Here is a 17,266-nt window from a genome sequence, read left to right on the forward strand (position 1 = left end):
CACTGCACCCCAGCCTTTTGCCATTACATTTTGATAAAAAGAAAGTTTTAAATATTTTTAGATACTAATGTGTATTTAACAATTATGGGTTTGTATGTCATTATTAGGATAATATACATAAGTAAGCATAAAATCTGTCTAATATACATTAAGTGGCTTAATATGACAAAATTAGCAGTGTATACTTTCTTTTTTTTTCGTTTTTTTTTTTTTTCTGAGATGGAGTTTTGCTTTTGCTCTTGTTGCCCAGGTTGGAGTGCAATGGTGCAATCTTGGCTCATTGCAGCCTTCACCTTCTGGGTTTAATAAATTCTCCTGCCTCAGCCTTCCAAGTAGCTGGGATTACAGGCATGCACCACCATGCCCAGCTAATTTTGTATTTTTAGTAGAGACGGGATTTCTCCATGTTGATGAGGCTGGCCTTGAACTCCTGACCTCAGGTGATACACCCACCTTAGCCTCCAAAGTGCTGGGATTACAGGTGTGAGCCACTGCACCCAGTCAACAGTGTATACAATTGATTGGTTTGATTACAGAATAATACCAAAAATAATAACAGCAACAACAGGCCAAGTGTGGTGGCTCATGCCTGTAATCCTAGCACTTTGGGAAGCTGAGGTGAGTGAGGAATTCAAGACCAGCCTGGGCAACATGATGAAACCCCGCCTCTACTAAAATACAAAAAATTAGCTGGGCATGGTGTGGCGCACCGGTAGTCCCAACTACTGGGGCGGCTGAGGCATGAGAATTGCTTGAACCCAGGAGGCAGAGGTTGCAGTGAGCCAAGATCGTGCCACTGCACTCCTGCCTGGGCGACAGCGAGACTCTGTCTCCAAATAACAACAACAACAACAACAACAACAACAACAAGGAATAGCTAACACTTAAATTCAGCACCTTCTATGTGCCAGGCAGTGTTTGAAGTGCTTTAAATATATCTACATATGAACCGATTGATTCTATATAACAATTAGGTCTACTGTTATCTCCGTTTTAAAGATGAGGAAACTGAGGTCAAGAGAGGGTAAGTAACCTGCTTAGGGTTGGACAGCTAGCATTATTTTGCTTTGTTTATTTTTAACTGCTCACTCTTCACCTATCCTCAGTGCCTTTTGGTTAGCAATGGTGACTTGAAAATACAAACATTTCTTGAAATCCACAGTAAACCCAAACCACATGCAATGATGTTTGTTTTTTGGAAATGATCACACACCACATCATATTCCAAGTGTTGAGTGCATATGCCTCGGAGTGGAAGTGGGCCTTGAGAGCATGTTGTATACATTTTGAAACAAATAAGCCTGGACTTTTTATCTGCTCGGTTTGGAGAAAGGGGAATAGCAATAAAATCATAAATCACATATAAATGATGTAACACACTGAATAGTGTTTTATAAAATAAGGTGAGGGCATGATGGTGCACACCTGTAGTCCCAGCTACTCGGGAGGCTTGGGTGGGAGGATCACTGGAGTTCAGGAGTTCAAAGAGGCAGTGAGTTATTGTGCCACTGCACTCCAGCCTAGATGACAGAGTGAGACCCTGTCCTCCCACCACTAACAAAAACCCTGAGATGATAAATAGCAAGGCAGCTTGAAAGTAAATAGTAAGTTTAGGATTTGAGAAAGGGGCAAGATGTTCTAAGTTTTCTTCCTTTGTTCAGAAGGAATCTCAGAGTTAAAGCTATGAAAAGGGACCAATCTAATTAGTAAAGAGTTTAAATAGGCTGGGTGTGTTGGCTCACACCTGTAGTCTCAGCTACTTGGGAGGCTGAAGTGGGGGAATCCCTCGAGCCTGGGTGGTTGAGGCTGCTGTGAGCCATGATCACACCACTGCATTCTAGCCTGGGTGAGAGAGTGAGACTCTGTCTCAAAAAAAGAGTTTAAATGGTTTAAAAAGGGGGGTGAGGAGAGTAGTTATTTGTAATGAGCTAGTGCAGGGGTCCCCAACCCCCCCCCCCCAGAATTAGTCCATAGTCTGTTAGGAACCAGGCTGCACAGCAGGAGGTGAGCAGTGGGTGAGCTCAGCTTCATCTGTATTTACAGCCGCTCCCCATCGCCTGCGTTACCACCTGAGCTCTGCCTCCTGTCAGATCACCAGCACCGTTAGATCCATTAGATTCTTTTTTTTAAATTGCTGCTGCACAAATTAAGGCATTAGATTCTCATAGGAACATGAACCCTATCATGAACTGCACACTCCTTATGAGAATCTAATGCCTGATGATCTGTCACTGTCTCCCGTCACCCCCAGATGAGAACATCTAGTTGCAGGAAAACAAGCTCAGGGCTCCCACTGATTCCTACATTATGTTGAGCCGTATAATTATTTCATTATATATTGCAATGTAATAATAATAGAAATAAAGTGCACAATAAATGTAATGCACTTGAATCATCCCAAAACCACCCCCACAGCTGGGTCTGTGGAAAAATTGTCTTCCACGATATTGGTCCCTGATGCCAAAAAGATTGGGGACCACTCAGCTACTGGGTTCTGGAACTTCACCTCTTATGAGCGATGTAACCTTGGGCAAGTTACTTCTCTGAGATACTCTATAAATTAAATCACTTAATACGTTGAAGGCACTTGGCCCAGTGCCTGGCACATAGGAGATGCTGAATAAACATTCACTATTTTTAATATAATCTTAATGCATAGTAAAATTATATTAAAAAGAGTGAGCTAGTTCAATACAGCAAGTGTGAAAAACTGGACTCTGAAGGTTGACAGGCCCAGGTCCACTCCCAGGTCAATTCCTGGAAGCAATTTGCTGAACAAACAGTTTGCTGAAATAGTGAGGTTTTTTTTTAAGTTTTGAAACATGGTCCCTGCCCCACCCCTGCCCTGTCCCTGCCTCTGACAAAGAAAGAACTATGGCGTTTCATGACTTGATTTCTAGGAATTTTCCTTTCAGTTTTCTACTAATCAATGCATTGGAAAATTGACCTGCTAGTCCTGGGTTTGAATTTGTTTTACTTTTTTTTTTTTTTTGAGATAGGGTCTCGTGCTGTCACCCAGGCTGGAGTGTAGTGGTGCAGTCTCTGCTCACTGCAGTCCTGGGTTCAAGTGATTCTTGTGCCTCGGCCTCCAAAGTAGCTAGGACTGCAGGCACGAGCCACCACACCTGGCTAATTTTTGTATTTTTAGTAGAGATTGGGTTTCGCCGTGTTGGCCAGGCTGGTCTCAAACTCTTGGCCTCAAGTGATGTGCCCACCTTGGCCTCCCAAAGTGGTGGGATTACAGGTGTGAGTCACCACACCTGGACTTTTTTAACTTTTTAAATAAATTAAAAATTTTTTTTTTTGTAGAAACGAGGCCTTGCTGTGTGGACCAGGCTGGTTTCAAACTTCTGGCATCAAGCAATCCTTCTGTCTAGGCCTCCTAAAGCACTAGGATTGCAGACATGAGCCATGGCACCTAGACTTGACCCTGGGTTTGAATTCTGGCTCTGACACTTGCTAACTGTGTGTGACCTTGGGCAGGCCACTGACCCTTCCTGAGCCTTATGGGAATGTGGGAATAATATTAGGTAATGGAGCAAGTTAATATAGGTAAAGAATTTAGAATAGGGCCTGGCACATGGCCTCAGTCTAGTACCAGAGTCCAAGCCCATAACCACTGTGCCAACACTCTTGTAATAAATGTATGTGGGAGACAGGGAGGCTGGGAGGCTGGATATGTGATGCTACTTTATGTCAACTACACATGAATTTTATATGTATAATTTATATAAACTAATTGATGCCATCTACTATTATTAGACTGAACAAATATTGTTACTTGGAACTCTCAGATATGTAATAGCTTTTTTTTGTTCAAATCCAAAATGTAAAATGTGACTATGAGTAATTGATAATGAACTTAACTGATAAGAAACTTCAGGATAGATTTTTCTCAAGTTTTCCATTCAGTCTTACAGTGATTAAAGTGATGAAAAATTCCAACTATGCATGCCCTGCTCGGAGTGTCCAAGAAGAGCCTACCAACGGGGGCTCCTCAAGCTCTCAAAGGCCAAACACACAAACGGCGTTTTGAGTGCAAGTGGCCTGTTTGAACTCTGAAAAGGCGGGGCAGCGGGCCTGCAGCTCCTGGAGTTCAGGGAGACCCGGAAATCTCACCCTGCCCTCTTCTTGTGTTGTGTTTGTCACAGCCTTGCCCCTCTTGCTCGCCTTGAAAATGGAAAAGATGCTTGCAGGCTGCTTTCTGCTGATCCTCGGACAGATCCTCCTCCTCCCTGCCGAGGCCAGGGAGCGGTCACGTGGGAGGTCCATCTCTAGGGGCAGACACGCTCGGACCCACCCGCAGACGGCCCTTCTGGGTGAGTGGTGGTGCTCACCCCCAAAAGTGGGCAGGTGGGGGTGGTTTGGGGAGGGCTCAGGGACAGGGATTGGTGACTGTTTGAGAAGCTTTCCTTTCCCTGGGTCCTTGTTGGATGTGCTGGGCCTGGGGTCCTCACTGGTGGTGAATGCATCCGGAGTTGAGCACGTGGTTGCACACGAGTTTTCAAAATAAACTTTTCTTTGAAGCCTTTAATTGAATCTGAGGCTTATGGCTTTTCTCCAATATTCAGGGCAAGATTTCTCATCTGAAAATGTCCTTGTTGTTGGACCTATCTGGGCAAAGGTGTTATGAAAATTTTTTATTGGGTTTGCCCAGCTAGATCTGTTAATAATGCTTCCCTGCATGGCAGCAGGGAAGTAAGAGCTGGGCCAGAAGAGAGGTGGGGACATTGTGAGCTGAATCGAGGTATTAGGAATGGAAAATGCCAGGGGTCTATTCATCTGATCCAGTGAACATGTTTCCTAGAAAAAGGAAATGTCATGAAAACACACGGAAAACATGTAAATCAGCTGATTCTAAACAAGGGCCTTGGTAAGCCTGGCATGTGGAGGTTATAGGAAGGTTGGGCAGTGCCAGGAGAATGAGTTTTGGCATTGACCTGGGTTCAAGTCCTGCCTCTGCTACTTTCCAGATGTGATATAACCTCCCTGAGGCTATAGATGTGATATAACGTAGGTGATATAACTTCCCTGAGGCTCAGTTTTATCATCTGTAAAATGGAAGTGTGAATGCCAACCTTGGAACATTTCTGTGAGGAATAAATGAGGTAATATACATACATTCTAGGTACTCAGTAAGTAAAAGCTTTACCACAACTGTCATTCTATTAAGTTCTTTGAAACTGTATTTGACATTTATACCTTGTTGGCCAGCCACTCGAATCTGACCCCCTGCAAAGGCTACTAAGAGAACTGCCCAGTGACCTGGTAGCCTCGGTGGCGTCCGAAATTACAATCAGGGACCACAGGGACCTAAAGAGCCCTGTTTTCAGAGGTCAGAATCTTTATTGATGTTAACTAAGTGAGGACCCCAGTGATAGGTCTTCCAGGTTCCTGAAAGTCCTTGTTTCCATAGTGATGTAAACAACACTTTTGCAAATGTGAAAAGGGGTGGGAAGTGTTTAGTATGTTAATTGAAACGTTTTAAAAAAGAAATTCCAAGATGATAAACAACATCCCTCTCTCTCTCTCTCTGTCTATATATATATATAAAACTGATGATGCACACAATCTTGGCTCATTGCAACCTCCGCCTCCTGGGTTCAAGCACATCTCCCACCACAGCCTCTTGAGTAGCTGGGTTTACAGGGGCACAACACCACGCTCAGCTAATTTTTGTATTTTTAGTAGAGATGGGGTTTCACCATGTTGGCCAGGCTGGTCTCAAACTCTTGGCCTCAAGTGATCTGCCATCTCGACCTCCCAAAGTGCTGGGATTACAGACATGAGCCACTACGCATGGCCAAGATACCTGATTTCTGGATCACCAGCAGTAACTGCCCAGTTGGGTTTCTGATGGGGCTGGTCTCAGGAAAAGCCACCACACACTTGCCTGGAAAAGCACACTGCTTCTCTAGGCTCCAGGTCTCTCTCTCCCTCTCTTCCTCCCTCTGATACACACACACAGACCACATCACCCCCACCTTCCCTGGTTGTCAGCATTCACTGTCGTCCTCCTTTGCCTAGAAGCCCATTTTGCTAAAGGCACCAACCCTGCATCCAGCATTGATTCCTTCTTCTCATTTTTCAAGAGAATGTGTCAGAGACAAAGAGGAGGATGGGGCACAACCTATCTTTCCCACCCCAAGACTGGAAGTGGGCATGGGTGTTTTCACTCCGTGAGCTGTGCAATTGGCTGCTCCCAGATATGCTGGAGGGCTGCTTGGCTTATGAAAATGGTGGAGTGGACCAGACATGGTGGCTCACACCTGTAATCCCAGCACTTTGGGAGGCCGAGGTGGGCGGATCACAAGGTCAGGAGTTCGAGACCAGCCTGACCAACATGGTGAAACCCCATCTCTACTAAAAATACAAAAATTAGCTGGGCATGGTGGCGGGTGCCTGTAATCCCAGCTACTCGGGAGGCTGAGGCAGGAGAATCGCTTGAACCCAGGAAGTGGAGGTTGCAGTGAGCCAAGATTGTGCCACTGCACTCTAGCCTGGATGACAGAGTGAGACTCTGTCTCAAAAAAAAAAAAAAAAAAAGAAAATAGTGGAGTGACAATCATGAAACCAGAAGGCAAACACTATAGCTGTGGCCTGGATTCTCAAGTGCAATCTGCTTTTTTTTTTCTCATTTTGATGGGGAACAAAAATGGAAAAGCATGCTCATTGGTAGTCCTTGCCCCGAGGGTATGACCTTCTCTTCATTCTTAGAATAATGTAGTGTTTTGTATTTTATGCATGTTTGCTTCTCTTGGCTCTTGGACTATTTGTTCAGAATATGGCCCAGGCCACATTTCACTTTTTAATGGCAAATCATTTTGGCTGAAGTTATGGCATCCACTGGCATGATGGATTTTACTGGTTATTTGCTTGCAAGTATGTTCCTGAAAGTTTAACAGAGTAGAAACAGCAGAATTGTTTCTTAGGTTAATATTTTTTGAACTTTCTGGGTTTTAAAAATGTTTATCTTTTATGTTTAAATTCAGGTCAGAGTCTCAGTAACAACTTGAGTCAGTTTGAAAAAATAACGCATGTATATATCCACCATCCTGTGAACATCTGTGGGCTGTTCACTCGGCAGCCTGTGATGTCTGTCCACATGGGCTTATCTCTTACCTCATTCAGTTATCCGGAATTTCTACTCTGTGCCAGATGCCGGTTGGGGGTGCGGGGGTAGTGTTTAAGATGAATAGACACCATCAGGAGGTGCACAGAGTAGTGGAAGAGACAGGCATGTGAAAAGATCATTAATTTGGTAGAATCGGTGTGCAAAAGTAGAGGCATAGCTACATTATAGCTCAACTCTGCCTGCTGAGCAGGCTTAGTGTAAGGCAGTGGTTCTCAAGCTTTGGTCTCAGGTTCCTTCCTTTTACGCTAAAAATTATTTTTATTTTATTATTTTATTTTATTTTATTTTATTTTGAGACAGAGTCTCACTGTCTCCCAGGCTGGAGTGCAGTGGCATGATCATGGCTCGCTGCAGCCTTGACCTCTTGTGCTTAAGCAATCCTCCAACCTCAGCATCTCAAGTAGCTGAGACTACAGGCACATGACACTACGCCTGGCTAATTTTTGTATTTTTTGTAGAGACAGGGTTTTGCCATGTTGTCCAGGCTGATCTCGAACTCCTGGGCTCAAGCGATCCTCCCCCCCCAGTCTCCCAAAGTGCTGGGATTCTAGGCGTGAGCCACTGTGCCCAGCCAAAAATTATTAAGGATCCCAAATAACTTTTGTTTGTTTTTTAAGAATCCTGAGGACAATCAAGGGAGCTTTGTTTATGTGGGTTAGATCTATTGGTATCTACCTGATCAGAAATTTAAAAATAACAATAATAAAATCAGAATGTGTTAACAAACTATATATGTATAAAAAACTATATTTTCTGGCCAGGTGCAGTGGCTCATGCCTGTAATTCCAGTACTTTGGGAGGCTGAGGTGGAAGGATCACTTGAGCCCAGGAGTTTGAGACCAGTCTGGGCAACATAGGGATACCTTGTCTCTACAAAAATAAAAAAATGAGGCCGTGCACGGTGGCTCACACCTGTAATCCCAGCACTTTGGGAGGCTGAGGTGGGAAGATCACTTGAGGTCAGGAGTTTGAGACCAGCCTGGCCAACATGGTGAAAAACTGTCTACTAAAAATACAAAAATTAGCCTGGTTTGGTGGTGTGCACCTGTAATCCCAGCTACTCCGGAGGCTGAGGCAGGAGAATCACTTGAACCCGGGAGGCGGAGGTTGCAGTGAGCCGAGATCACACCACTGCACTTCAGCCTGGGTGACAAGAGCGAAACTGTCTCAAAAACAAAAAAAAGAAAGAAAAAAAAAATTAGCCGGGTGTGGTGGTACACACCTATAGTCCCAGCTAATTGAAATGCTTAGGCTGCAGGATCACTTGAGCCCCAGAGGTCGAGGCTGCATGAGTGAGCCGTGATGGTGCCACTGCACTCCAGCCTGGGTGACAGAGTGAGACCCTGTCTCAAAAAAAAAAAAAAAGAAGAGTAGCACCGTTTTACAGTTTTGCAAATCTTGTAACGGTCTGGCTTCGTAGAAGACAGCTAGATTGTCATTTCTTGACCATTCAATCTGTCATGAAATGTTTTCGTTAGATTATATGAAAATGCATGGATATGTAGTTGGAAAAGGGAAGAGCATTTAAATAGCCTTTTCATATAATTGTGAATGTTCTTTGATACTACACCAAAACTTGACAAAGAGTAGTTTCTTAAAGTTTAGTTGCAATGTGAAATCTAAAATCAGATCAATAAACTTTTTGTTCTCTATATACCCACAAGAGAATGAGAGTATGAAAGGCAAACATTCATGTTATTATGGAAATAGTTCTGACCTCATGGATCCTCTGAAAAGGCCTCAGGGACCCCTAGAATTCCCCAAACCACACTTGAGAATGGCTGGTTTAAGAGAATTGTTCCCAGTGAAGGTCCTGCCCACGGAGAGCCCTGTGGGACAGCAGGTGGCAGAGGCATGAGGATGGAGTGTGGCAGTGGGGCTCCGATGTGGCGCTGGGTCTGCCAGACAGGTGGTCTGAGCTGGAGATAAGGCAGCAATAATTTAGGACCTCGAGGGCTCCAAGGAAGGAGTTTTGAGCTTCATTTTGCAGGGGTAGGAGCTGTGGAGGGCTTTAAGCAGTCAACAGTGGGTGTCGCTTTGTCTTTGCACCCACTGTACTCTCCGGACAGACTTGACCTTCCTGGGTTGTGGCAAAGAGCAGGGATCTAAATAGCAGGCTGCAACAGGAGAAGGAACGAGCACCTGCTCTAGCCCAAAGACCCCTCCAGGCCACAACGCTGGCAGGTAGAGTCGGAGAATCTGACTGTGCTGTACCCAGAACCCTTTGGACTTGGATTCTTCCCCTTGACCAGCCTTATCAGTGGCACCCATCCCCTTCCACACTCCTCCCTAGGCCCTCCTCAAGGGGGCGCTAACTGGAAGGCATGCTGCCCCACTGCTAATGGCCGCCTGCTTCGTTTGTGCACACTTTTTCTCTTTGTTACCCCACTTTCCTATGAGGAGGTGGACCTGTCTCCAGAACAACCAGTGGGGTATATCAGCCTTTTTGGAAACCTTAACCCTCCTTGCCCAAACTCCCAGAGTATTCTTATTTATTTATTTATTTATTTATTTATTTAAGATAGAGTCTCGCTGTGTCACCAGGCTGGAGTGCAGTGGTGGGATCTCGGCTCACTGCAACCTCCGCCTCCCAGGTTTAAGTGATTCTCCTGCCTCAGCCTCCAGAGTAGCTGGGATTACAGGTGCCTGCCACCACGCCCGGTTAATTTTTGTATTTTTAGTAGAGACAGGGTTTCACCATGTTGGCCAGGATAGTCTCGATCTCTTGACCTTGTGATCCGCCTGCCTCGGCCTCCCAAAGTGCTGGGATTACTGGCGTGAGCCGCCGCACCCGGCCCCCAGTGTATTCTTGATTCCCTCCACTCCACAAACTACTCTACAGTCAGCCAGCTTGTGGTCTCTGGTGGTGGTCTGTCTTATGAGGTCTTGTTGACATATGCATTCTTTTCTAAATTTACCAAACTGGCTCATTTTATTTCTGCTAACTAAACTTGAAAGCCTTTTCTTTTCCTATTATAGACTCTCCTTTGGATCAATACTACACACTCAGAAGTTATGTTTGTGTTTTAAGAGAGCATTTTGTGGCAATATGGCATCAATTCTAGAAGTGGGAGACAAAGATTTAAAAGGAAGTTGGCCCTGCAGTCTGGTCAGGGGATGGTAGGGCCTGAGCTCCCTCCCACCCCACACCCCACCACACACACTGCTGGAAGAATTCCAGAGGTGTTCCAGGGTAGACACCACAGCATTTAGTAAAATTTACTCATAACAGTTAATTTACTACTTAAAAACTAATGAAGAAAATCTAAGAATTCACCTTTTTTTTTTTTAGACAGGATCTTATTCTGTTGCCCAGGCTGGAGTGCAGTGGCACTATCATAGCTCACTGCAGCCTGAGCTCAAGCGATCCTCCCAAGTCAGCTTCCCAACTAACTGGGACTACAGTCATGCACTACCACGCCCAACTAATTGTTTAATTTTTTTGCAGAGACAGGGTCTTACTATGTTGCACAGACTGGTTTCAAATTCTTGGCCTTATGCAATCCTCCTGCCTTGGCCTCCCAAAGTGTTGGGATTACAAGTGTGAACCATTCCTCTTGGCAGAATTCACCTTACACAGCCCCAAATTCTGCTCTTGGGGAATCACAGTGTATTAAGAGACACTTATTTTCATTTTTGCATGTATCTCTAAACCTGACATCAAAATATTCATAAAATTGCAATACGTTTCATATAATGAGCTGAAACCTCCTAAGTGAGCAATGTGAAGTTGTTGGCTGCCTGGAGAATTAAATGTAAGCATGGCCTGCTCTGTGTTGCTAATGGAAATTTTTACCTAGGTTGATATTTATTAACCCCCCCCTTTTTTTTTTTGAGACAGAGTCTTGCTCTGTCACCCAGGCTGGAGTGCAGTGGCGTGATCTTGGCTCACTGCAACCTCCGCCTCCCGGGTTCAAGCAATTCTTCTGCCTTGGCCTCCTGAGTAGCTGAGATTGCAGGTGCCCGCCACCATGCCCGGCTAATTTTTGTATTTTTAGTAGAGACGGGGTTTCATCATGTTGGCCAGGTTGGTCTCAAATTCCTGACCTCATGTGATCTGCCCACCTAGGCCTCACAAAATGCTGGAATTACAGGCGTGAGCCACCGTGTCTGGCTCCAACCTACATTTTTAAGGCTTAGCTGCCACTCAATGGATTTCTACATCCCAAAACAATACCTTTAATTGACTTTTATTGGCCTCCTCTGTGAAGGACGGAAAGCAGATGCCAGAAGCCATGAGAGGCTCTGGCTCTCCGACCAACCCGTGGAAGCCACTAGTCTTAAATTTCCTGAAGCCATTTTGCCATGATTAAAACTTTTGTCTCCTTCCCTGAGCTTTCCAGAGCTTTGTCCATTCTCTTCCTTCTACCTGGAATATCCTTCCCCAGACAAGACCCATTCTCATCCAGGGCCAGGTCAAATGCCACCTCCTCCCTCTCCAGGCAAGACCTCCACTGAGGGACCACACACATTGCAGGTCCTCTGCCAAAGTGCCAACCCTCTCTGCCTTACATTCCAAGGGGTAATAGTGATAATTACCTCAGAGGGATTCACATTTTAGCTATTTTTGCACTTGTCTCATTTTACTACTAGACTGTCTCTTCAAGATAGGGACTGAATATTTTTCATTTCTCATAGCACCTATGAAAGGCAACTCTCATTTACTGAGCCCCTGCTGTGGGTTGGGACGTGTTATCTCACCTAATCCATAGCAGGAGCAAACACTGTAAGGTAATTATTGTTATATTCTATTTTCGGACAAGGAAGCTGAGGCTCAGATAGGTTAAGCAGTTTTGGCAAATTTGTCAAGACTTCTGCAAACCTAGACAGAAAAGGTGCTCAACCCCCAGCCCCTTTATGGAAAGGATGCATGGCTTAGGGGCAGATATGCGTTGGAGCAAAGAGAAAGACACGCGTACTCTTGAATGTACTATTTTAGCCCCTGCTTGCTCCTTGACCCAGAGTTTTTGTGTAGACCATAGAATGCCCTGCCCATCTGTATTTGGAGGTGCTGCTGCAGCCGGTCACACCTGGATTCTACTGACCTCCAGCCCTGGCTGTGGTCCTGCCCAGGGCTCAGTGTGTATTGAACAAGTAAGTGAATGAGACATGCAGAAGGCTGATTTCATCCTTATTTGAATGATTTCAATCTTGATTAAACTTCTTAGCAAGAGGTTATTTTCTTCTCCTGGACCTCAGTTCATTCATCTCTAAAAGAAGGAAGTTGAGGTCAATGATCTCTCAGGTCTCATCTAAGATGTGGTGATGTCACCAATTCCCCTGACATCCCTTCTATGTGGGAACCCTGATGAAATCTGCAGCTTTCCCTCACTGTGTCCAGGTAGGAAAGCCAAGGAGGAACCATATTCTGGAAGCCAAGGAAGGAGAAGTTTTGAGACACAGGGTGGTCAGTAGGATCAGGCAGGACAACAGGGATGGGGCAGTGGGATCAGGTAACACAGCAGGGCTGGGCAGTGGGTTCAGGCAGAACAGTGGGCTGGGCAGGGGATCAGGCAACACAGCAAGGTTAGGCAGTGGGATCAGATAATGCAGGGCTAGGCAGTGGGATCAGGCAACACAACAGGGCTAGGCAGTGGGATCAGGCAACACAGCAGGGGGGCAGTGGGATCAGGCAACACAGCAGGGCTGGGCAGTGGGATCAGGCAACACAGCAGGGCTGGGCAGTGGGATCAGGCAACACAGCAGGGCTAGGTAGTGGGATCAGGTAACACAGCAGGGCTGGGCAGTGGGATCAGGCAACATAACAGGGCTGGGCAGAGGGATCAGGTAACACAGCAAGGCTGGGCAGTGGGATCAGGCAACACAGTAGGGCTGGGCAGTGGGATCAGGCAACATAGTAGGGCTGGGCAGTGGGATCAGGCAACACAACAGGGCTGGGCAGTGGGATCAGGTAACACAGCAAGGCTGGGCAGTGGGATCAGGCAACACAGTAGGGCTGGGCAGTGGGATCTGGCAACACGACAGGGCTGGGCAGTGGGATCGGGCAACACAACAGGGCTAGGCAGTGGGATCAGGCAATATGGCAGGGCTGGGCAGTGGGATTAGGCAGTGAAGCAGGGGTTATTAAACTTCATTGTGCATCAAAAGCTCCTGGAAGGCTTGTTAGAACACAGATTACTGGGCCCTGTGCTCAAAGTGTCTGATTCAGTAGGTCTGGGTTGGCGCCTGATAAGTGGTATTCCTGGAAACCTCAGTTTGAGAACTATTACTGTAGAGAAACCTACAAGGTTGGGTGGGAATGGGCAGGAGGAAAAGATACTAGAAGAAGATGCTGTGGGGCATGAGCCGGAAAGACAATACAAGATGAGTAACATCTGCAGAGAATTGCAGCTGCAGAGTATAAACTAACTGTAATCTAGGTCCAGCTCTTCTGAAGCTTTACAAATAAGCTGCTAGCATTGTCCAGCCTTATAGGGAATTGGCAAAAGGTGGGTTTCAAGCCTACATGGGAGCCAGCCTCTTACAGCACAGCAGTTAGCAATACACATCTAAAGAACTAAGTAGCTGGCATGTGTCTTTATCATCAGAATAGATTATACAAATGAAGGTCGATGCATTGAGCTTATCAAATTGTTTTAAATTTAGCAAAGGTTTTTAAAAAATTTTTTTTTTAAACCTTTGAAGTAAAACTGCCTCTTTTTCAGTGCTCAGCTGCAGTGCATCGTGGGCAGTACAATGACAGCTGGAAACATGGACCCCATGGAGGCGCTGTCATGGCCGCCCTCAGCACAGACCTGCTGTTCCCTATCAAATTCATCCTCTGTGTCTATGCTCTGTTTAATATAGATTTTTATAAACTGTATGAAGTAAAATTCTTCATTCCTATCTTGTGATTAACGCTGGAAGAATCCAAAAAGCACAGCGTCTGACCTCCAATAAGCCATAAAGTTAAAAGCTTTTCTAGGCAATGAATATATAACCTGATTTTTTTCTCCTACAGATCCTCTCTCTCCCCTTCTTTCTCCCTTTCTCCTTTGTGTGAAACTCTTTCTTTATCCCTTTCCTTTTCTATAAACTTCCTTGATCTTTCCCTCTCCAGTACCCCCCTTCCTCATTCCCTTCTTCAGTTCCAGGATGTTCTCTCCTCAGCTTGCCCATATATTTTGCACCTGCAACTCATGTGTGTGTCAGGGAGTAGAGGTGAGGGATTATCCCTTCCGTGAGTGACAGTCACCTTTCTTTTCTTTGCTGGCTGGTGCTTTTAGGAGACAAGGTGTACAACCTTACCCCTAAGGAGCCAGTCCTGTCCTTCGTCTCTCTATCTAATGCTAATAATGATAACAATAGTAGTGATGACGGCCGGGTGCGGTGGCTTATGCCTGTAATCCCAGCACTTGGGGAGGCCAAGGTGGGTGAATCACCTGAGATCAGGAGTTTGAGACCAGCCTGGCCAACATGGTGAAACCTTGTGTCTACTAAAAATACAAAAAATTAGCCAGGTGTGGTGGTGGGCACCTGTAATCCCAGCTACTCGGGAGGCCGAGGCAGGAAAATTACTTGAACCTGGGAGGCGGAGGTTGCAGTGAGCTGAGATCACACCACTACACTCCAGCCTGGGCAACAAGAGTGAAACTCCTTCTCAAAAAAAAAAAAAAAAAATAGTAGTGATGACAAGCCACCGTGTGCCAGGCACTGTGGTAGGCAGCTCACACTTCACTCTGCATGTACTATTATCCCTTAAATGTCTCATACAAGGTCATTCAACTACTGAGCAGCCAGAGGTAGAATTCAAGAAGCGAACTTGCTGTTTTCTCTACTTAAACTCTTTTATCACCCAGGCTGCAGTGCAGTGGTGCGATCATGGCTCACTGCAGCCTCGACCTCCAGGCCCAGGTGATCCTTCTATCTCAACCTCCCAAGTAGCTGGGATTACAAGCACGCACCACCATATCCAGCAATTTTTTTTTCATATTTTTTTGTAAAGACAGGGTTTCACCATGTTGGCCAGGCTGTTCTCGAACTCCTGAGCTCAAGCGATCCTCCTGCTGTGGCCTCCCAAAGTATTAGGATTACAGGCATAAACCACCACACCCCGCCTTCTTGAACTCTTTTCTATAACCCCACCCACCCTGTTTTATCCAGTTGAATTGGACTCATCTTTCAGGTCTCAGTGGAAGCGCTTCTAATCTTCTAGGTTGGGATTTAATACCCCAACTATTGCATTCCCATGGAGTGCTGTATGTCCCCAAAACTGCACTTAGCCTGTACAGCAATTGCCTGCTTAATTGTCTGTGTAGTTCGTCATTGTACCAGCATAGCTGAGCAAGGTGCCTGGTACACAGCAGGTATTCCATAAATGCCTATAGGAAAAGTAAATTAACGGACTCTTCCTCAATAAATATATATATGTTCTAGAAATTTGAGTTGTATATTAGTTTCCTAGGGCTGCTATAACAATATACCACAAACTGGGTGGTTAAACAACAGAAATGTATTGTCTCACAGTTCTGGAGCTAGAAGTCTGAGCTCAAGGTGTCGGCTGTGTTGGTTTCTTCTGAGCCCTCTCTCCTTGGCTCATAGGTGGCTGTCTTCTCCCTGTGTCTCCACGTGGTCTTTTCCCTCTGTACCTGTGAGTATCCAGACTTCCTCTTCTTATAAGGACACCAGTCACATTGAATTAGGCTCGCCCTAATAACCTCATTTTAACTTAATCACATCTTTGAAGACCCTAACTCCAAATCCGGTTACCTCCTGAAGGCCTGGGGGTGAGGACTTCAACATATGAATCGCGGGCAGGGAGAGGGACAGAAGTCAGCCCATGATGAGCTGCTTTGCTTTTTTTCACTTTCCCAGTTTGTGGAGGACAGTGTGTCATCTTTCAACATGTTTCTAAATAGCCTCTTTTTCCTTTCTGATTCACTTTATGTTCCCACTTCAGGGTGATATGAGAAACGCTGGGGAAGCATGTTCAAAGACTTGAGCAGTGGGTCACTTATTACTTTACCATGGCATATTTCAGAGTCATTAAAGCAGCTCCAGCAAGCGCAGTGGGCTGTGCAGCCGGAATCCCAGGGCTGAAGATGGGACAGGAGTGCAATCTAACCAGGATGTGAAACCAAGTCCAAGTAAGGTTTTTCAAAAGCCAAGAATTAGAACGACTAACTCAGTCCTGTTTCAGTATATCCAGGGGAGGCTGATTTATAGGGAAAGATGAAAGGAGGACAATGTGTATATTTTGGCTGCTCAGAAGACCATGGGGCTAGACATGGGGGAGGAGGAAGTTATTATAAGCCTACAGCCAGCCAATGAGTAAGAACATCAAAGAGGAAGGCTGGTTGGCCAGATGGACCAGGAGCTGGGGCACAGGCAGGGTCTTTGGGAGAAACAAGATGAATGGATGCTTCGGACAACCTGAGTTCAGAGCCCGGAGGGGCCTTTAGAAAGGCATGATGGATTATGTGTACTGTGGGTCATTGCGCCATGAGAAGTCCCGTGGGGGATGAGCCCCAGAGGCCCTTAAAGTCAGGGTGGACCATTAAGTAAACTGCGGAAGAATTTCTTCCAGGAGGGCTCAGACTTGGCAAAGGCTGGGAAGGGCTGCTTTCCATCTCCGGCTCTTAATCCCCCAGCCCTGACACTGGGGCTCGCTTGTTCCAGCCTACTTGATCCATTTATTGAATAAAGATATACTGAGAACCAGCCGGGCGTGGTGACTCACGCCTGTAATCCCAGCACTTTGGGAGGCCGAGGTGGGCGGATCACGAGGTCAGGAGATTGAGACCGTCCTGGCTAACACGGTGAAACTCCGTCTCTACTAAAAATACAAAAAATTAGACGGGTGTGGTGGCGGGCACCTGTAGTCCCACCTACTCTGGAGGCTGAGGCAGGAGAATGGCGTGAACCCAGAAGGCAGAGCTTGCAGTGAGCCGAGATAGCGCCACTGCACTCCAGCCTGGGCAACAGAGCGAGACTCTGTCCCCGCCCCCCAAAAAAAAGATATACTGAGAACCCTTTTATTCCAAGGTCTGCGCTAGGCCCAGTGAAAGATGAGGAATCCTTAAATCTTTGGGACTTGGTGGGGTCACCGGGGATACATCCTCCTCTCCTAGGTACCGTTCATCTGTTTGCACCCAGATGTGGCCTGTCCCATGTGGTTGTCCCACCACTGAC

The 17,266-nt window shown here is 45.9% G+C and overlaps 1 protein-coding gene across 2 annotated transcripts in view; it reads left to right on the plus strand.

Moving 5' to 3' along the window:
* Positions 1-17,266, plus strand: part of MATN2 (matrilin 2) — a 168,007-nt gene that overhangs the window by 15,414 nt on the left and 135,327 nt on the right. For both annotated transcript variants that reach the window (XM_034966399.2, XM_034966398.3), the window contains exon 2: positions 4,152-4,319. In XM_034966399.2, coding sequence (XP_034822290.2) covers positions 4,178-4,319 — 142 coding nt within the window. In that variant the 5' untranslated portion in view covers positions 4,152-4,177. The remainder of the gene's footprint in view (positions 1-4,151; positions 4,320-17,266) is intronic.

Source organism: Pan paniscus, chromosome 7, assembly GCF_029289425.2.
Source record: "Pan paniscus chromosome 7, NHGRI_mPanPan1-v2.0_pri, whole genome shotgun sequence".
NCBI classification, from domain to species: Eukaryota; Metazoa; Chordata; class Mammalia; order Primates; family Hominidae; genus Pan; species Pan paniscus.